At 41.1% G+C, this 22,409-nt stretch overlaps 1 protein-coding gene across 3 annotated transcripts; it reads left to right on the forward strand.

Moving 5' to 3' along the window:
- The first annotated feature begins 803 nt into the window (after positions 1 to 803).
- Positions 804 to 12,834, forward strand: GCNT1 (glucosaminyl (N-acetyl) transferase 1). 3 transcript variants are annotated; one of them, XM_084505286.1, is made up of 3 exons: positions 804 to 882; positions 9,854 to 9,989; positions 10,417 to 12,834. In XM_084505286.1, the coding sequence occupies exon 3, from the start codon at positions 10,555 to 10,557 to the stop codon at positions 11,833 to 11,835; it is 1,281 nt and encodes a 426-aa protein (XP_084361412.1). In that variant the 5' UTR covers positions 804 to 882; positions 9,854 to 9,989; positions 10,417 to 10,554; the 3' UTR covers positions 11,836 to 12,834. The 3 variants fall into 3 exon arrangements, with proteins under 3 accessions (XP_084361412.1, XP_084361414.1, XP_084361413.1); XM_084505288.1 differs by having other exon boundaries at positions 9,854 to 9,982; XM_084505287.1 differs by lacking the exon at positions 804 to 882 and adding an exon at positions 1,639 to 1,659.
- Positions 12,835 to 22,409: the final 9,575 nt, after the last annotated feature.

The raw sequence follows: 22,409 nt of genomic DNA on the forward strand, positions 1-22,409 counted from the left end.
GGAGAGACCTCTCAGACATGCCTCGATCTGCCAAGTCCTATCGCAGAGATTCCTGGGATTTTTCAGTGCTGGGAGCACTGCTCAAACTGCTGCAGGATGCAGCGCTCGGTTTGTTGTTTTTAGCGAGGGAGGTGATTTCTCTGAACTTCAAATTTATTTGGAATCGAATTTCTTGTTTGCTTTGTAAGTCCTTTCATGGCTTATGGTATATCAAGGAGGCGCCCCCAAACCCCACCTTTGTATTTCGGCGCTCCCCGAACCCTGCTGGACGCGTTTTATCTTCGGACGCAGACAAATCAAAGTCATCCTCTGGCTGTGCCGCGACACGCACGCTCTTCGTTTCACGGCACCGCTTTCTGGAACCGGCCTCCCAGGCGGGTCTCTGCCCCTTCCCCACCGCGCTCCCCTCTTCCGCTCCCCGCTCCCAGCGGCGCGTTCGCAGTTTTATTTATTACAAATAAATAAAAATTATTGGGGCAACAATAAGGATGATGATGATGATGACGATGACGACGACGATGATGATGATGATGATGATGATAATAATAATAATAATAATAATAATAATAATAATAATAATAATAATAATAATAATAATAAAGGTGCTAAAAAGAGCAGCGGGAAGCGGGGGCTGGCGGCATCTCGGCACCGTCTGAGCGAGCCGGGGGGCGCTGAGCCGAGCCGAGCCGCTGGGTGGTGCTGGGGGCGGTGCAGGGCTGTCCGGGGGCCGTCGTGGTGCGGTGGGGCCGCGCAGGGCAGGGCAGGGCAGGGCAGGGCAGGGGGGCGGCTCGCTGGCCGCTGGGGGCGGCTGCAGGCTGCGGGGCGCCTCGCCGGCGCCGGGCACATCGAGCCGCGCCGGGGAGAGCAGCGGCGGCCCCGCAGGTGGGTGCACGGGTGGGGGGCACGACGCGACTCGAAGGGGCTCGGTGGCGCCCCAAGGAGCATCGGGGGGTGGCGGTGGTGGTGGTGGCGAAGGTGAGGGTGTGTGTGTGTGTGTGTGTGTGGTGGGGACACGGGCAGGTGCCGCGCTGCGGGGCAGGAGAGACGCAGCCCTGCGCGCACCTCGTCCCCCCGTGCTTCGTGTCCTCTCTCCTTTCTGCCCCGCTTCTTTCTGCTTGTGCTTTTCCCTTTCTCTTTCTCTTTCCCTTTCTCTTTTCTTTTATCTTTCTCTTTTATTTTATCTTTCCCTTTTCCTTTTCCTTTCCTTTTCCCTTTCCCTTTTCCCCTTCTCTTGCACTTTCCCTCTCCCTTTTCCTTTCCCCTTTCCTTTCCCTCCTTCTCTTTTTCTCTCTCTCCTTGCTTTCTCTCTCCCCTTTTTTCTTCCTCTCCCTCTCCCCATTCTTTTTTTCCTTTCCTTCATTTTCTTTTTCCTCTGCGCTCCTCTCCACTCCTCCGCTCCAGTCCATGCAGTTCACATCTCTCCGTTTCTTTTTTGTCCCTTTATTTTTCATCCATTTCTTTCCTTCTCCCCTCTATTTTTTTCCAACTCCCCTGGCACCCCGTCCTGTGGCAGTGTGCGCAGGGCTGGCCCCTCCATGGGATGCTGAGCATCCGGAGTAGGCTGCTGGGCACAGGGTGTTGAATGGGTCTGAAACCTGTTAGTGAGACCAGCGTGCACGGGACAGACACCCCATGCTCCTGAGGAATCGCAGACCTGAGGTGTGGCTTTTCTTCTTGTATTAAATTCGCTAGAACTGGGAAAACCCCAAAGAAACCTCCTTTTTCAGAACAGCAAAGCTGTTTAGAAAGTTGTAAATAGTTTTCTGTGACCCAGGTTGGGTGGGAGGGAGGATTCAGAAGCCTGACAGGAAGCTCTGGCACTTTGCCCCCTTTCAGTATTGCTCAGAAAAGTAGACTTCTTTGTGGGAAAGAGGGGGAGTGGTAGCAGCAGGGAATTGCCATTTTGGAGCCTGCAATTTTAAATTTCTTTTTTAATGGAATATGAGTTAGGTGACCTCAGAGCTGGCAAGAATGACAGGCCTTGGGAGGCAGAAATGGCAGTGTGAGAAGAGGGGACAAGACTAGCGTTTCAGTCTATCCACTTCAACTTGAGATTTACTGAGAAAAAATAACATGGTATTTGTATGTCAGGTGAGAGCTCAGTTACAGTGGAACAAGGCTTTTGAAAGTAGGTGTGTACAAGAGAAAATACATTTTTTCTCACCTCTGTGATTTCACTGCTCTCCCCACAGTAAATATCAGTCAGCAGCATTAGTCTCTTCCCTATGAATCTGAAATGTCTGGGGTAATACCTATTTCCTGGAGCTATAAAAGCCAAAAGTTGCTTAAAAAACATGAACATCTTTGCCAAGTCTGTTCTCTTTTTCTACACTTCTGTGAAATGCACTGGGGAACATACATGCTGAAGATTTACAGTCTGCTGTGTTGAGAGCACAGTGATGTGCTGACCAAAACTCTGCTTTCCATATTCATTGCTACAATGGAAAACCTATTGCTAGTCTTATGGAAAGATTTTAATTAATTATTTATTTATTTCTAATAGTCTCCTCCTGGTCTTTGTTTGAATTCTGACATAATCCCAAAGTTCTCCACTTACTTTGGTTCATAAGATCCTGACAGAGCACTCTAAATTATAGCATGTATTTTGTCTTTTTGTGCATTTTGCAATGGAAACTATTTTCTAGGTAGTGCCTGCATCTTAGGCAATAAAAAGTCACATTTTTGAACTATATTTTCATGTGGCATTGTCTTGCAGATCAGATGAAACTTGTTTCGTGCTCATTTGAAGTGAACAGTGGGAGAAAAAACAACAAAACATATAGTACCTCTTAAGCTGTAGATTAAAAATAGAAAAAACTATTTTATTGACTTGCACAATAGAGCTAAACCTGTGCACTGGAGCATGATGCTGATCCATGTTAGTGCTGTAAGAGATCTCGTATTTTCAGAGGAGGTTGTTGCTGCTGGTACTATTTGTCCTTTAGCTCACTAAAGAAATATAACTGGGCATACCTACACTTCCTTCAAAAAAGGGCGAAGAAAGTCTCCTCAGACCAGTAATCGAAATGTTTTGCTTGAAGAGGGATCAAAGTACTCAAGAGTTTGACAGCCTCTTCCCTCCCCCATTAGATTCAGGTTTGGTTTTACAGGTGACATTACCTTCCCTGCTAAGGGGCCTGCCAGTTTGTCCCCTTCTAAAACACTGCATTATCACAAGGGAGTGATTAGCAAACACTGTAGGTGGGCAGCAGGAGTGCAGAGCCTGCTCAGTTCCAGGGGAAATTACAGCTCCTGCATTAGAGTATTGTGAAAAAAAAAAAAAAAAAAAAAAAGCACATGCATTTCACTTAAAGGTAGCCAATGCACACAGATTAACCTGAGGAACGCAAGGCAACTCAACTGTTCTACTGTTAAACCAGTCAATCATACTTTAAATGTATGGTTTTTTTTGGCATGTTTTATTTGTTTGTTTACTTTGGGATTTGTGTGACTGACACTTTCTGTGTCAGTTACCTTGAGGTAAAACTTTCCTTCAGTACTGAGTCTCAGACTCCTTGATATAGGCGATGGTCACTAAGTGACTTTGTAGCAATGACTTCCCTTTGTTCAGTTGAAATTTCTTGCTAATTTAGCTCTTCCTGTGGGACCTTTAAGAAAGGATTTTAATGCAAGTGGGAATCAGACTTTGAACTCTGTTGTGAGGAAGATGTAGCTGACAAATCAATAGAAAGGCTACCAAAAATTATACTCTTTCATTGCCTACCTAATTCTAGTCACTCCCATCATTCAGTGTCCATGTAGTGGTAGGTGCAGCAGTGGTGGTTTGTTTAAAGCTGCCTTCTAAGCTAACAAGTCACTAGAAATGTGTTATTTCTTTCTAAAGAAAATAACTGCCTTTGTTTTCCTTTTCCTGTTTTATAACTGTCTCCGAAGGTAAAGCCCTGCACTCTTGCAGAGTGTTATCAGTGAGCATCCACATGCAGCCCTGCTGCTCTGGGCATGACTTTCAGAATTTGTGTCTTAGCCCCGTACAGTCTAATGGTAGCCCAAATACTCTGCTTGTGCTGCTGTGCTTGTTTTCATAAGACAGAAGACAAGTGGAACAAACGTGACTGCTTTCATTCGGTTACAGGCGTAGCTACTTCTAAGATAGTATCATGGAAATGTTGAGTAAATGTGACCCTACTGTGTGTAGTACATCTTTTCAGAAAACCCCACATCCACTCATTCCATCCTTGTGCTTATGCATGTTGGTGTTTATGCAAGCAGTTTATGGCTTTAAAAATCACTTCCTCCTCAGAATGAATGTTCTGCATAGCTGAGCCTAAATGGAAGCAAGTCAATTGTGAAAACTGCTTGCAGGACATGTATGCTTTGAAGCACATTGGATATACCCTAGGAAAACTCAAAGACTTTTCAGCAAATCCACCATCAGTGGAGGGCCTTCTGCTGAAGTGTTGAGGAAAAGTTTGATACCTCAGGTGGAATTTGTGAATGGGGAAAGCGAAGAGCAAGAATCTGGGAAGACGCCAGCTCACTTGCTATTCTGAGGGCCAGCTGAAGCCTTCTTATATCTCCTTCCCCTGCCCCAAAGGCAAAAAAACTGTGAAAATAAGTCAGTTCTGACTCTCACTCCCCACCCATCGAAAGGATTACTTGTCTTGTGGCCCATCCCAGCCAGTACTTCAGAAATGTGGGTATATTCTGTACTACATTTTCCACTCAGCACTTCAGAAATGTGGGTATATTCTGTACTACATTTTCCACTCAGCATTTTTTCAATAGGTTTCCATAAAAATAAAAAAAAACAAGTTGTCATAAGTGTGCGTAGGATTTTATTGCAACTGCAAGAAAGGTTTCAAATATGTGATGTAAAGTTTTGACTAAAAGCTAACGTGTCTGTGGATGTAAACTTAAGGCACGTGTTAATGTTTGTGCTGCTGGGATCTCTCTCCTCGAGCTGTATACCAAAAGTCACAGAAGCTACAACAGGTGTAGAGAAACACTTCCATCTACTTCCTCTGGTGCTCTTTTAGAGGAGAAAAAGTGAAGGGAAGGACCTATGGGCACCTTAGCTCGACAGCCCGAGGGAGCAGTGACACTGAAACCTTCTGGCCAGGCATGCAAGACCAAGGAGACCATGCATACATTTCTTAGCTGTTTTTGTCCTCCTGCCAGCCTCCGTGGTACTGCTGGGCTTTAGCTCCTTCCTGCCTTTCTGTCACGCTTCTGCAAGATGTACAGGCTGCCTAAGTACCCCAAAGTATTTTCTTACTTTCTGCCTAACCACTTCCGAGCTTCTGGTGCTACTGGCCCATGGTGTATTTTGGAGGCCACAGCCCTCCTGTTTCATTGCTGAATTGGTGTTTTACATCTTGCTTCAACAGTTTCTCCACTGGTGTGAGGAAGGACTGGAGTGCCAAAATCAAAAGGCATTTGACCTTTTGTGGTTTTTGGTCCCTGGGCCACCAGCCCTATATCATCTTTTCAAGAGATGGGTCTGTGTACCAATTAACAGCAAGTCCTAACTGCTTTTTCTAAAATAATAATAATAGAAAAAGATACTTACCATAAAAAGTTATGGTAATATCTTAGAAAAAAAATATGTATACTTAGCCTATGGTTTCACTTTGTTTTCTGAACTACTTTAGACAGGACAGATGAGGGCTATGCATTTTAAATGAGTGTTGAGAAAGGGGTCCCCGTGACAAAGGAGAAGTAGGAATTGTTTAGCAAAGCCACAAGCCACAAATGCTTATGCTTATGATTGTGTGAAGGGGCTTGTTCCACTGACCCATGTTTTGCATGTTGCTAATTCTGCACGTATAACTGCTGTTGGAAGGAGGAAGGAAGAAGTTGAGGCACTGTAATTCGGGCAGAATGAATTCTCCCAGAGAACGATACTACCCAGATGTGAAACTGATTAGAGGCAACTCTTGCTTTTAACCTAGTTAAGGAAAAGACACACCTCCTACTCTCAGCCATATCAGTCCAAACAAGAACCTAAAACGTGGAGGCTGAGTTTGCTGGACTAGGGTGTGGTGATCTGCTAGGTCTCTGAAGCCTTCCCATCAAGCAAGGCTTTTCCAAATTCCCTTGTCCAGATCCACTGTACTGTTTTGCCTTTGTTCCTCCTTGATGATCCTCACCCCTGCTTTAAGGATTCAGTTTCATGATAAGCTTGAGTTGGTTTAATCAAGCGTGCTGCTGCTGAAGGAGGAGGCACCATTCTCTTCCATCCCTCCCTGGGTTCACACATTCCTGGGGTGAGAGCAGGCTGGGGCTATGAAGGCCCTCAGCATCGTACCAGCAGACCCGGGACTTCCCTGGGACCAGGCCTGCTCCCACACTGACAGGAGGTGCTGGGTATGTGTGGCTGGGAGGGATGGGAGTGGTACTGCTCCTTATACCAGCACCATGCCATGTGTTGGACGAATCCCACCATGGAACTGCGTCCGAAGGGGTGGGCTCTGCACAGCTGGGCTCAGGCTCATGGACCTCTGCCACGGCTCCTGGCAGGTCAGCGTAGCAGCACGGTGCTTCCTCTGCACCATCATAAGAGTCCCCTTGACTGGTGTGAGTGTAATGCAGCTTACTGGATGGGGCCCTGGCACACCTGATCTAGTGGGTGGCATCCCTGCCCATGGCAGGGGGTTGGAACTGGGTGGTCTGTAAGGTCCCTTCCAACCCAAGCTGTTCTGTGATGATGGTAACAGTACTGCTGTTAACTGTTATAGTCCAGCCAGTCTGCATAAAACATCCAAATGAAATTCAGTCTCCCTTGGAGCTGTGCTATAATCTTGTAAAAGATGTTTTCTTTAATTAGTATTATTGAAAACGTATATTTCTTGTGGAATTTTGTATTTGTTTTTAAGGATGGATGAAGCCACACTAATCTGAAGTCACAGGCAGAGCTGGGCTAAGAGGGTGCTGCTCCCTCTTGTCTGTGGCTGCAGCCTTTCCTTGATTAATTTTGTTCCTAGTTCAGTCCTTTAGCACAAATACCCATACTGTCTCTTCCTGACTCATTCAAGTCAATAATGTGGCTCACATTTACCACTGAGCATGTAGGGTAAAACAAGTTTATAAAGTAACCAGGTAAACACAATGCTAACAAAACCCAGCTATTTTACAGCACCTTTACAGTAATATGAAAATTATATCTGACTTCTATCAAAATGTCTCCCAAACATAATGATATGAACATAAAGGTAATGAGTACTTGCTTCATAGATGAATAAATTAAGATGCAGGTGATCCAAGTTATTTCACCTCTGACACAGAACAGGTGTTAGGAGATTTAAACTTGGTACAGTAATCCTTCCCAAAAGGCCTATTTAAATGTCCAGTGGTAGTCTGTAGGAGAAATCAGGTTGAAGTAACCTTGTGCTTTCTGTTTAGTCTACTTTATGGTTTCTATACAGCATTTAAGAACAATTCTGTCAGGAAAGAGGGAAGCAGGCAGGTAACGAAACCTTTTTACCAACTCTTCCAAATACCAGCAACTGCAGTGCATTTCCCCATTGAGTGACTGCTGCATGAAAAACACAGCTGTAATGAGGAGGAAGCAGTGGAAGATGGAAATGGGTCAAGTACATAACTTCTGAGACCAAGCCTCAGCTGAGAGCAAGTCCAAGGCTGTGCATGAAGTCTTTTTCTTTGTCGGTCGCTGTGCAGACCTCCTTCCTGCTCTCCCAAGTACAAAGCTGTGTCCGTTAACACTGAAGCTATCAAGAACTTGAGAAGAAGATGGCAAAAGCTTTGCTGTTTGAAACCATGTTAGGAGTATTCTAGGCTCATAAAACTTTCTAAAGCAGAAAGAGCTGTATTTTCTGCAAAAAGTAGAAAATCTGTCCTAACTCTGTGAAGGTCAGTGTTTGCAAAGAATGGGGGTGTGGCCAAGTTCTAGTACATCTAGAAAGGAATTCCAAACACAAACAAAGCAGCTTATGGTTAAGACTGCTCAGAATTGGTATGTCAGGGAGAGGAACTGACTGCAGGGGAAAAAATACATAAAGATAAGTGCCTTGTAACCTGTAAATGTTTACATATTTCTATTTTTGGTATAAAGGAAATAAAAGTTCTATTTATTTTGAGCTCAAAACAACCAGCTAGCTATAGGTGACATTTCTGAAACAGATTATTTACCCTGTATTCATCGAAGTCTTCCACTAAAAGCAGACTAAGAAGGACTTCTTAGCAAACTTAGTCTTTGGAGGTCATAGCAAGTGAAGATCTCAATGGTAGCTTTCAGTTAAGGCTCTGTCTCCCTGAATCACAGAGAACAAGAAATGGGTGGCAATTCTCTTACAGTGCACGTTGTTCCTCAGTGCTCATGCTTCTATATAAACTGAGAATAGGATAAAGTAGAAATGCTAACTCTTGTCCTAAAGAAAAGGGTTCCAGTTTCTGACAGCTAAAAATTCACAAATGTAAGTGTGTTTGAATTACATATTAACTTTTACAAAAATCCTTGTTCAGATGTGGTTAGTAAGCAGAAAACCATAGTTTAAAGTTAACCCATATCACAAACTACATTCTATGGAAATATATACTTGATAGAGGCTATGGAGACTATCACATAGCTGCTATTCTTCTTTTATCTTTCTTTTATTTCATATATCATGGCAATTATTTTTATTGGATCAGATTTACTAGTCAGAACTGGCAGGATGTCACGTAAGGAAGTGTGTGGTAAGTTGTAAAGCACGTTAAAACTTGCTCTAAATTATGTCTTTGTGTTTGATGCTACAGCACAATCTAAAAGTAGTGACTGAGGAGTTCCCCTGGTCCATTTGCAGTGCTGCGGGCATAGTGGTGGACAAAAAGCATAGTGCGTCCCAATGGCACCACTGATGTCAAAAAGCTCTGCAATGCCACATCTCAATTTTTTACACACACATGTATTGGGTTTTGCAAGTTAAGAGCCACAATGTATGAAGAATAGGATGCAAGCTACAAGCTAAAATGATACTGAGGTAGCTTAAAGAAAAGAGGGGAAAATAAAATCTTATGCTGAAACAGCAAAACCCAGAGGAGAATATAGCACAATCTTCCTTAAACAAATGTTCTTACTAATTATTTTGGGAAACAATTGCTTGGAGTCAAAAAGTTACTCAAAGCACTAAAACTTTCTTGAAAGTAACAAAAATGAAAGGAGCTGTAGCTCTCTCAAAGACTTCAATATTTCACGAACCTTTTAATTTAAAGATTAAAATGTTGGAAGAGATTCACTATAAATTATATTGTTTTTCACAACTAGAGCTTGGTTTGAAATTCAGATCTGTGCTGAATTATTCAGATAATGAATATGTAAGCATAACTGCTTGAGCAGCAGTGTAAATTGTTTAAGAACATCCTATTCTTCATTATTTTATACGTATGAGGTAGTACAAAAAGGACATCTAGTTCTTTAATCCGGTTGTAGACTGCAGTGCTCTCAACAGCTAGAACTATAGCAGGCACATGACTTTGGGACAAACCCTTCACAGAGTGCTGAAACAGAACAAAGGCATTTCAGCACTCTACAAACAGAATATGGAAAAAACAAAATAACAAAAAAAAAAAAAAACCAACAAAGGCAGAACTAACAAAAATAATGTAGCATCTGGGTTGCAACTCACCCTTGCAGCATGCTTCCACATAAAAAGCAACTGCTGAATAGTTTTTTTTTTTTTTTTTTAAAGTGTCTAAATGATGGTAACACAACACTGCTGTGCTCTTAGATTTCTGCGTTTTGTAGGGATTTAACACTAATCAGCTTTAAAGATGGATCATAACTACTGCCTTTTTACCTTGAAGAGGTACTTCAGCAATTCAGTCACAGCTGTTTTCAGAACTCTGCAAGCTGAGGAGCCATGCTATGCTAATTTCTTTTTTCCTTTTTCATCAGCCCTTTCTGGATAGTGTTTTTAAGATCAACTGCGGGATGTTGAAGAGATTGCATCTCACGTAAAAATCTAGGAAGTCTTCAGGGACTGCTTCCCCAGCAAGAAGATGAATTGTGAATAGTATCTAGGAAGTGAGTGGTACGTTAAAACTGTAATTAAACTTATGTCACTGCTAACGTGTGTATAAAACATTCTTGTCACATTCTGAAGATGAGTTATCATCAAATACTTGCTTGTCAGAAACATATCTGACTTACCTTGGCTTTGTCAGATGCAGCTGAACGTGGTTTGCTGTCTTACTGAACTTGAGTTTGTAGTCTTAGTAGTTCAGCTGACAGAAGATCGGAAATAGCTCACAAAAGCTATGTTTCCTGTCCCAATATTTTTCTTGAAAAAATACACTAATTTTATTCATTAACTTTTAATTTTCAATAGAATATTTTTGTCTGAAGTATTCACTTTTTTTTTTCCCAGTCAGTAAATAGCAAAGTCATTATTATCAATTAATCTTTTTTAAGAAACTTTTAAGTAACTGCAATGACAGCTATATTTTATTTCATTTTAGGAGTTTTCCTTCCATCTTGCTGACAAATGTACCAAGTTTCTGAGAAACACAAACTGTTTCTTCTGAAGTTGTTGAGGCTGATATGAGCAGAGAGGAGGACAAATTTTCTTAGCCCTACAAAGCCACCTGGTATTTGAAATGCTGAAAAGGAAACTACGGTTTTGCCACAACTCATGCTTCAGGCTTTTCTTGGGTCTAACTCTGATTTTAGTAGTTGTTTCAGTTTTGAAAGTTAACCAGAAACCAAACTTCTTAAATCGGAGACATCTAGAGCTGACTAAGGAAGACCCTATTGGCAATATTAACTGCACCAGGATAATAGAGGGTGATATAGAAGAAATTCAAAAGGTGAAGCTTGAGACATTATCAATATCATTTAAGAAACGCCCCAAACTGACAGCCAATGACTATATTAACATGACAGCAGACTGTGCCTCTTTCACTAAGATGAGGAAATACATTATGGAACCTCTCAGCAATGAAGAAGCAGAATTTCCAATTGCTTACTCGATAGTGGTTTATCACAAAATCGAGATGCTTGATAGACTTCTAAGATCTATCTATGCTCCTCAGAATTTTTACTGCATTCACGTAGACAGAAAGTCTCCAGAATCCTTTTTTACTGCTGTGAAGGGAATAGTTTCATGTTTTGATAATGTCTTTATTTCCAGCCAGCTAGAGAGTGTTGTATATGCTTCATGGAGCAGGGTGCAGGCAGATATTAATTGCATGAAAGATCTCTACAGAAGAAGTTCAAACTGGAAATACCTAATAAACCTCTGTGGCATGGACTTTCCTATAAAGACCAACCAGGAAATAGTAGAGAAATTGAAAGCTCTTAAAGGTGAAAACAGCTTGGAGACAGAAAAAATGCCTGTTTATAAAGAAGTAAGGTGGAAAAAACACTATGAGATTATTGATGGTAAGGTAAAGAACACAGGTATAGACAAACAACTGCCACCTCTCAGTACTCCAATTTTTTCTGGAAGTGCCTATTTTGTAGTTAGCAGAAGATTTGTAGAACATATATTAGAAAGCAGCAAAATCCTCAAATTTATTGAGTGGGCAAAAGACACTTACAGCCCTGATGAATACCTGTGGGCAACGATTCAGAGAATTCCTGAAGTCCCCGGTGCTGTTTCTTCTAGTGACAAGTACGATGTTTCTGATATGAATGCACTGGCCAGGTTTGTCAAGTGGCAGTACTTTGAAGGAGATGTGTCTAAAGGTGCACCTTACCCACCATGCAGCGGAGTTCATGTTCGGTCTGTCTGTGTGTTTGGGGTAGGAGATCTGAAATGGATGCTGCGAAACCACCACTTCTTTGCTAATAAGTTTGATACTGATGTTGACCCTTTTGCAGTGAAATGTTTGGAAGAATATTTACGACACAAAGCTTTGTATCTGCAAAAGAACTGAAATACTGCACTCTCCAGTCATGAAACATAAGTACAAATAATATACAGTACAAATAATATACTACTTTAACATTCAACGCTGGTGGTGGTGGTGCTGATGAATGGCTATGATGGTTATCACCACATTGGTATGGTGGTGACAAGGCCTTGCCTGGTCCATGGACAAGCTGGAGCGAAGACATGCCTCTGAAGATGAGGATGCCTTGTGTTACACCTTGAGTGTTGGAACTTGGGTACAAAGTCAAAGATGGCAGTTTTTGGAAGCCTGACTATTTCAGATATTTATTATATAAATATGTGTTATGGTGTGATTAATGGGCTTCCTTTGGCTAAACAACTTATTTGAAGGCCTGGAGAATGAATTTTTTTCATGGTTATTTCTGATTTTTATTTTTATTTTTTCCCGTGAATATAATGCTATTTGGAAAAGAAAAATGAAGAGAAAAAATGGGGAAGAAGCAGTGGGACTGTACAAAGTTTATATTGAGTGCTGGAAGATCTCAGGAAATTAACATGGGAATTGATTTGAAAAGTAAACAAAAGGGGATATACCAAAGCCAAGTGTCATCATTTAACTTAAATATGATTGCTGCAGTTCTGCAATATGTAATTCTTAATCCTCCTGGAAACTTCATCTTCAGCATGGAGTATTAAGGACTTGTATTCCTATTTTTGTAGCAGAATCTTGCTTTTGTACTCTTAAGCCTTCCCTGATAATGTGATATGAAGTTTATATACTAGTTCCTCGTTATATCATCTCAGGGAAACTTCATTTTTGTGCCTGATGAGAGTTAGACTTGTAACTTAATACTTACTGTGTCACAAGTCTTACTTCTGAATCCAAAATGACTCAAGTTTCTCAAAAACTTAAAAGAAGGATTGCAGCAATGTCTAAATATTACTGATGGAACTGTGGATTTCTGGTTTCTGTCAGGCTCAACTTTCAATCCAGATACTTTTAACACTAAGTACACAAAAATAAAGTTATTTTTCTAAATGATACTGTCTCTTCCTACAGTTAAAGTCCTAAAATGCAATGCCAGAAAATCCTAACCATGAAGACCTAAGATGACTTTATTGTAGGTTGCCATACACAACCGATGCTGCAGCAGAGACAAGTCTTGCCTTTCCTCTATCCATTCATTCAGGCATCCATGCTTGTCTGAATTTAGCATGTGCTGCTGTTTCTTACTTATTGCATCTTTTAGTAGAAAGGAAAGGGGGAAATACATGTACAGATGAATTTTGTTTCAGATTAGTCCCCTGCTTGATCTAGCTTCTGCAATGTGGCACAGGTACTGCAAACAATACAAAAGCATGGTGATGAGGAATCAGGACTGCATGAGGAATGATATTAATTCTTTTCATAGTAATCCTGGTTTGGTATGTATCCTATCTTACTTCTGATATTCATTATTGACGCTAGCAAAATAGACTGTTTTGTTTGTTTGTTTTTTCCCCCCTTTATTTGTGTTTCTTGGACTGTTGCTGTGAAGGCAGTAAACATTTCTCACAAAGGTGGATTGTCATAAGTTTCTTCTAAGATCTGCCCCAATATGAGACGTGAGCATTATGAACTGCTTACTGTTGATCATGCAAGCTTTTAAGGAGGCAAGAGATTTAATCTAAAATGGGGCCTCTTGCCAACCCCCCACCTTCAAAACCACCTGAAAGCTGTTTAGGGAGTCTTCAGAGAATCTCACCTGGTGTATAAACATGTAATTAAGGCCTGGGAGCAGAAGCAGAGAAGGGGAATACCCTAGATTGTCTTCCCCACCCTTTGGCTTTTCTACAAGAATGCTCTAGCGGACAACCGTGCTCTACCATCTTTGCACAAGCTATAACAAGGAGATTCCTTAACTTAGGTAGTAATGGGAAATGCCAGGAAGTTAGGTTACAGCAAAAACGCAACTGTTTGCTTTTAAGAATTTTTACCTAAAGACAAACTATGTAAATAGCTTCTATAATACCACAGCTGTTGGTTCAAAAATGATGAAAAAGTGATAATGAAGTTCTCTGCACAGACTCAATTGCTTGAAACCGTCTAGACAGCTGCAGCATCAGCCCCTTTGCCTACCTGTTGCAGCATGCTTTGTACTTATTCATTTGTATAATACAATGAATGCCTGTCTGCTAACGATAATGGTACTGTAGACAGTAAAGATGCTAGTTGCTTTGGTGCTCCAAGTGTTACTGTTAAGATAGAGTCAAGAGAGACCCTGTGTACAATCATGGTGTGGTCTCCTCTGTATGGGAGGAAAAATACAAGAAGAGCTCTGTGTTTAGCATAGATTCTCCATACAATACAGAGTAATTTCTTTTTCTGCCAGGGAACATAAACTACCCAAAAAACACCCCAAAACAATTGTAGAAGAGAAGCCCCAGTCTAGTAGATTTTAAATGGTGTAGGAAGGGAATTTAATGAAAAGAATAATCATCTCTTAAGTACTGAATGTATAAAAGGAAATTAATAGATCAATTAAAAGTATTTTAACTATGCATAAATTAAAGGCACCCTAGCTACTTTTAATGAGCAGAGAAAGCAATCTAGCTTATGTTAGGATTTCACTGAAATCACTACCAGGAAATTTACCCAAAGTAATCTCCATTCCAAAGTCAAGCAACTTTGTGGCACCAACAAAATATAAATGAAACCTAGGTTATATTCCTTATTGACATTAGCAGCTGGTATTTCATAACTGATTTCAGTTTTCTACAAGATGTTTAGAAGACAGGAGTAAAATTGTGGTATTGGCTTGAGTGAGCATGAAAGAAGATGCTTAACCGAAACGGTGCGGCGACCAGCTGACCTCGATGCTGTGCTAAAGACTCTGGACTTGATCAGCTTTAGTGGTAGCAATAGCTAAAAATTAAAAGCTTTGTGATTACATCAACCTTCCACCCATTGATCCTGAATACAGTAGTGCTTAATGCAAGAAAAATGCAGGTTTTCTTCAATTGGCTTCAGGTTCCATTTGAGGGAAGAAGGCAATGCAGATACCTGCACAAGGACTAAAGCTGGGTTTCGGAGCTGTACAGGGCACTAAAGTTAAAATCAAGGCTGTGATTGTGGTACTTGTATCCTCCAATCCCTGCTGCATCCACCCAGCTCACAGTAGCCCTTGCAACTGTGACATTATCAGCCTTTGGGCAGCTATGAAGGAAGTTGGTTTCCATTGTCTGCTAAATAACCTTACCTCTCCTCCCCGCAGCCCCTTTTTTTTTTCCATCTTTCAAGGATGGTTTAGTTTCTGGTTTAGTTTCTTAGTCCAGCTAACCAGTTCTGGGAATAAAAGAGTATCCAGAGAAAAAGTAGTTGAAGAAAATGCATGTCCTTCTCAACTTCCCGTAACTTGTCTTTTAATTTTCCATAGTAGAATTTTTCAAAACAGTTTAGTGCATTGCAGGCACAGCTCTTGTTCAGTTCTAAAAAAAAAAAAAAGGAAAAAGCCCTCTTCTCTCCCCCCACATACTTACACATAAGCACTTTGAAGGGCCCCAATAATAATTTGTTTGGTTTACAGATGCAAGCAAATAATTGTGGTAACCAAGCATCCTGTGTCACTAGCAGTCACTAGTCTGAAAGCCTTTGAGTTCAACGTTTGATTTTATCCCAGAAACCTAATTACTTATGCTTTCATCTAAAACCTCCTTCCTGCTTTACGTTTGATTATTTGACAGGAAGGATGTTTGGCTGTCTGACTGCTTCCTAGCTAGCACAGCAAATACAAGCTGAACACTATGGTTACGAATAAACTAGCCATACAGATTGCCCTGACTTGCTGAATTTTTAAGTGGCACAACAACTAACAATAGGCACCCTGGCTATAATGTCTATGCATTAGACACTAAAAATGAATGAAGAGGCTGTCTGCTCCCCCCATCCTAGTACTGTGCTGGAAAGGACATAATCCCTTCCTCCAGGTTCAGTGCTATTGCAAGCTCTGAATGGCAGCCATAAAAATAACAAACATAATTTAAGTTCTGTTGCAATATTTGATTGTATTTAATTATAGCTTCATTTACTTTTAAATTTTTTATTTGTGGATTTCTTGTAAAATACACAGAAGTTCTAATATTGCAGTGACCACCTCTTCAATCAGTTATAATAGGGGAAATTGTATTATGTAAAATGGCTTTCCATGAGTTGACAATACCATTCATTCTCAGCTTAATGGTTCAGTAACACAGTAGACCAGTTTTCATAATTTTCAAACTATCTTCTTTCCAATATATGTTTCCTTAATTGTCCTTTTACTGCAATGTAGTAATGTAATAGTAACCTGCTTTTGACAGACAAGGAGCCTTTCAGGTGCTGTAGATGGCAGACAGAAAAATGCTATGCCCTTTAGGTTATGTTGTTTCTCTCAGATCATTCACTCAACCTTTTCCGAACACCATTACTCACTTTCCAAGAATCTATATTAACATGATTTATCAAGTTATTTTTCTTGTTTGTGTCGAGTTTTTCAATTATTATTATTATTTTTTGATTGAAGAGAGACAGTTTCTTACTCTGCACAGAAATAAGAGGTTTCTTGTTTGTTTCCTTGTTCGTTTTTGTTCCCACTCTCCCCCCACCCCCTCACCCACACACCTACCCCTTTTCTGGATTGTGTAATAACCTCAAATGGTCCCTGTGAATTTACATTATAGTGTTCCTTATTTGCCTTGCCTTAAGTTACAGTATTTTTGGCCAGGGAAATATTTTGCTCAATGCCCTCTTTTAAATTCTGTGCCTCTGAAGCTGAGCTTTGCTGATGGAGTCCTACACATGGATGGTTTCTTCTAGGATCTCCTAGCACCCATTTTAGTTTAGTTTAGTCTTCTATAACTATAACAGAACTTGACAACAAAAAATTAAGAATACAACCAAATACTAAAAGTCAAGACAACAAAAAGTTAAGAACATTACAAAATCCTAAAAGCCAAGCCAAAGTATCTAAAAAATACATTTTTTCCCCCAAATCCAAGTTGTGTAAGGAAAAGATACCGAAAAAATACTCAACTAAATATACAGTGTCAGGAAGGGCCCTGAGCAGATGCCATCTGTTAAAAATCTGTTTAAAGTGCTCCACTACAGGATATTCAAACTGTTCCACTGGGAGCTCTAGTCCCACACAAGTGATAAAATTTTACTTTGTGCCATGTAATTGTATTAATCTTACTTACCTTTTTTGTTTTGTTTGTTTATTTGTTTTTCAGGTACCCGACCTTATCCTTGTCTCATTTAAACATGAAGTATTTCGGAAATTGATTAGCAAAGTTTAATTATTAAAGTCTTCACTAACAATACAGAAATTAGTTTTTCTGAATCAAAGCCTTGTAAACCTTGTATCTCTCTCTCTCTCTCTCTTTTTTTTTTTTTTTTTTTTCTTCTTTCTTTCCAATCACCTTTTCTTTGCTACACATCAGGGTCAGGAACTGGAGTTACCATATGGCTTCCAAGTCTCTCTTACTCACTGGTCTATCATACGAAGGGAAAGTAAAGTTTGTGGTTTAGCATCAGTCATAGAATCATGAACCATAGAATGGCCTGGATTGGAAAGGACCTCAAGGATGACCTAGTTCCAACCCCCCTGCCATGGGCAGGGATGCCACCCACTAGAACAGGTTGCTCAGGGCCTTGTCTAACCTGGTCTTGAACGCCTGCGGGGATGGGGCATCCATAGCTTCTCAGGGCAACCTGTGCTGGGGCCTCACCACCCTCTGAGTGAAAAATTTCTTTCTAACCTCTCATCTAAATCTCCCCTTTTAGTTTAAAACCATTCCCTCATGTCCTATCATTATCTACCCAAATAAAGAGTCCTTCTCCATCCTTTCTGTAAGCCCCCTTTAAGTACTGAAAATCTGCAATAAGGTCACCCTGGAGCCTTCTCTTCTCCAGGCTGAACATCCCCAGCTCTCTCAGCCTAGGAGAGGTGCTCTCTCCATAGGAGAGGTGCTCCAGCCCCTTGATGATCTTTGTGACCCTCCTCTGGGCCCACTCTAACAGCTCCACATCCTTCTTGTGCTGGGGGCCCAGCCCTGGATGCAGCACTCCAGGTGGGGCCTCACAAGGGCAGAGCAGAGGTGCACAATCCTCTCCCTCCACCTGCTGCCCACCCCTCTGCTGATGCAGCCCAGGACACAGTTGGCCTCTGGGCTGCAGGCACACACTGCTGGCTCATGTTGAGCTTTTCATCCACCAGAACCCCCAGGTCCTTCTCTGCAGGGCTGCTCTCGGTGAGTTCTTCTCCCAGTCAATGCTCATGTCCGCGATTGCCCTGACCCAGGCACAGCACCCTGCATTTGGTCTTGTTGAACCTCATTAGGTTCATGTGGGCCCACTTCTCCAGCCTGTCCAAGTCTCTTTGGATGGCATCACTTCCTTCTGTCGTATCAACCTCACCACTCAGCTTGGTGTCATCAATGGTTATAAGTGAGTCCTTAGTGTATTTTGGCACCACTTATGTGAATTGCATTTGTGGTGCTGGAAAGAGATTTCCCAATGCTGATGCGTAATTAGTTTAGTATGGAAGACTAATACTAGAAGACTTCCCACCACCTCTCTGTAGGTAACATTCTTAGTCTTGTTTAATAACAGGCTGATTATAATTAGGCATGCTACCCATGCCAGGAAGCTAAACATTAATTAGCTCTTAAAACTAGATTATCAGGTTGATGTTGTAATACCAATCTCCACAAACAGGAGCTGAAATGCTGCCCTCCTTAACTTGGAGCTAAATCCCAGCCATCTTTTATGCATTTTCAAGTCTAGGGCAGATATCACACACTTGTAAGCCTTGCATCATAGCAAGCTCCAGATGAACCTACTTTGGGGTGCTCAGACCAAAATCACTTTCTCTTTCATTTGTGCACATGGCCCCATAACAATTAGCAACTGTTGACTGCCGGATTCACAACTTCTTCAAAGCAACTAGACAGCAATGAAATTTAGAGTTCAGAATAAATAAATAAATAAATAAAATCCAGACTGCACAAGTCATGTATGTCTTCTTTAAGGACATCTGCCAGGAAATAAAACACAAGCAGCAGGCCTGCTGCCCACTTCCCAAATTTAAATTGAATTGCTGCTCTGCTAGAAAGATAAGAAAACATGGTGATTAGTAACAGAGATAATGCCCTTGCTTCCATGTCTGCTCCCTCTGGCCACTGACCTTCAGAGGCTCTTCCCTTCAGATGACCAAAAACAGGAAGAACCAGAAAGAAACTTTGTTTTGTCCTCCCAGGAGGATTCAAGAACTAATTAAGCATTTTGCCTTTTCTGCTTTTTAAATCTCCCCTGCCTGCTTAACCACTGCATCTGAGTGCACAGAAAAAAAAGAAGGCCTGCCTCCATCACTTCCAGTCTTGTGGTCTTTCTCTTAGCAAACAAGACTTGTCCCATTCCTGCCTCCTTGGTTCACAGTCTAGTCTCCTGACTGCTTTTGTCCTTCTGACATGACCTGCTGGGAAGAACAGGCAAATCTGACAGTAAAAACAGCAGACCTGCTTAAACTTTACTTCAGGTGGCCAAGGTACAAGGAGAAGTGAAGTTACAGTAAAACCAACTTCAGTTAGTCTGTGGAACACCACTTAGTCACTTTATTCCTGAAGACAGCCTTTTTTTAACCCCAGCTTCCCACCTGGACTGAAGATAGGATGCAAGGTACCCTTTAACCCACATACAGTCAGGAGAATCCATAAGTTGATTATCTGTCCAAATTTATCCTGCAGTCTACACTGAATCTGCAAAAAACTTTTAAAATGACACAGGGATTATAGCATTCAGATACACAAGGAAAATGAAAGGTTTCTCTCAGCAGCTGAAACCTTTCTAGGCACTTCCTAATCAGCAAAATTTCTAAAAACATACTTTTTTTCCTTTATTAATTACAATTGAAAACACAAACTACTACACATATCACATTTACAATTTTGATAAATTAAGTGTAAAAGTAATGACCTGACATTCCTGATAAAATAGCAATCTAAGCCATGAATGTAGATTAAATTTCATAATTTAGAAATAGTTTTCATTATTTTAACATAATGCTCAGAACATATTTCTTAGGTTCAGTTGGAGCTTACGTAAGAAGCAAACAAACAGAAATGTTTTAAATTGAGCACAGTCACTTCTGCACTGTTGTACAACTGACAGGCATGCTCATTCATTTAGAGAAAGAAAGAGCAGAATCATTTCTTCAGTTCTTCAGTTTCTTCATTTCTTCAGGCTTCAGTTCCTATGTAGAAATGGTATTGAAACCCAGCTGGTGAAGAGAACGTGGGACCTAGAGAATGGATTATATAATGTATTTCAGTTATGACTTTGGTAACTATTTGTTTCCAAGCTATTTCTTAGATTAATTTTTTTTTTTTTGGTAAATTCAGAATCTGAAACTGTCTTAAAAATAATAGCTTTTTCATGGCTGCCATTTATTTGGCAGAGAATAATTAAAATGATCTGTAGTTTTATTTTAAATGAAACTCTCAGTTGCATCTGTCAGGTTCAGTTGGCATTAGCATTTTCAAAATAAACACTCCGGGAAAGAACAGCAGTTTCTAAATTTCTCTGGTCTATCTTCATGGGGATGCAAACCCTCAAATGCAAATCCACAAACCCTCAAAGCCCACACAAACTCAGTATTTTTCAAGTCTAACTAAAATAGTATAGAACTATATACTACTAGATTTTGTTATTGAAGTCATGTTGCCTTTACCCATGAACGTATCAGACCTGCAGTCAGTACAGCAGGCTTCCACCTTTCTTGAGTTTCAAAGCATGAATTTTTACCAGTAGCCTGAAGAGCACTCAGCAAATATTATATCTGCTAGACTGGCAGCTCAGCTGTGTGATCCATATACTTCAGTTAATTTGCATGAAGCTATGACAAACTTCCACCAACTAAGCTTTTTTCTAGCATTAAAAATAGCCACATATGGAATTTTTTTTTTTAAATGAAAGGGAAAATCCTTCACAAGGGGGCCTTTCATCAAACTGAAGATGAATGACACAGGCTGGAACAGTCTCTCAAAAAATTAAAAACATGTTAAAAGTAGCAAATGGTGGAAAATGACAGTTATGGTGGAACAGAATGACACTCAACGTATCAAAATACTTCACATAGCTCTGCCTAAGACACTACAGTTAGTGGTTCAGCACTAGTCACAAGCTACTTTCAGACAGCGGAGTTGAACCAGCTGCTGGATGGTGGAGGGGATGATTTAATGACAGAAGCTGAGGTATTTTTGGTGCTTTTCATGTGGGCCCTTGACTTATCCACACCTGTGGGACCTGTTGTGCTGCACCCACGAGTGCTGAGGGAGCTGGCTGACATCCTCACGAGGCCAGTCTCCATCAGCTGTAGTAGGTCGTGGTGGTGAGAGGAGGCCCCCAGTAACTGGAGAAAAGCGAATGTTGTCCCCATCTTCAATAAAAGGGTAAAGGAACAACTTGGGGAACTGCAGGCTGGTTGGTGTCATCTTTGGTCCCTGGGAAAATCATGGATGGAGCATGAACTCTTGTGCATGAGCAAGGACACAAGGGAGAAGACAGTGACTGAAAACAGTCAGTAAGGATTTACCTAGGCTAAGTCGGGTCTGACTGACTGGATAATCTTCTGTGATAAAATGACGGTATTTGTGGATGAGGATGGGAAGTAGATGTTATTGGTCTGGATGTATATAAATAAGGCTTCAACAGAACCCTGTGAGGAGAGCCGTCAGGAGCTAGGCTGGAGAAAGGCAGTTTGGAGGTATCTCCTGTGCCTCTGAGGGGGTACCAGATGCCAGGCCCTTTGCCAGTGGTGGCCACAAACAGAAATAGAGCAGTTTCCAGATGGAGAGAAGGGGCAAAGCCTCCCTGGCAGGATAACTAAGTAGTGGAACAGGCTGCTCAGAGAAGCTGTGCCATCTCTGTCCTGGGGGGACTCTTGCATTATTTCTAAACTACTATTCTCTTCACAGGAGCCAGCCACATCTGCCTGCAATTAAAGATGGTTAAAAGTTAGCTTACATTAATAGCAGGATTACAGGCTGAGATGGGCAGGCTGCTTACTGCACGTAATGTAAAGATACCTGCCCATTACTGGCAGTTGTATTTCAGAGGATCAACTAGTGCAGCTGAAGCTGAAAATAGTAATAATAAAATAAATATAATAATAATGATATTAATAATAATAATAATAATAGGCTGGGAAATGGTGCAGTACTGTTGCGGCCAACACTGGCCTCTGTTCACATTCTCAAGTGATGCCACAGACTAATTAATTTGTGTGATAGAACACTGGGATGGTAAGAGATGTTTCCCACTCCTTCATGGAGTGCAGTCAGGAGGAAAGCAGGTTATGCTGGTCCAGGTCATCTTTCAGACACGAAGAGGAATCAGGTCAATCTTCTCTTTTGTATGGCTCTAAGAAGATATGTGGCTTTTGTCCATGTAAAAGTTGTTGTAAAGGTAGCTATACTGACAAACTGCAGGAAAGCAAATCTGTTTTGTGTGATTATTTCTATGCATGCTGCCTCTTGGCTAAGAAGTTCTGTATCGCTTAGCTTGCACGATCCTTTAAAACCCTATTGTAAAAAAGGTTAGGT

The sequence above is a fragment of the Aythya ferina genome (assembly GCF_964211825.1).
Source record: "Aythya ferina genome assembly, chromosome: Z".
NCBI classification, from domain to species: domain Eukaryota; kingdom Metazoa; phylum Chordata; class Aves; order Anseriformes; family Anatidae; genus Aythya; species Aythya ferina.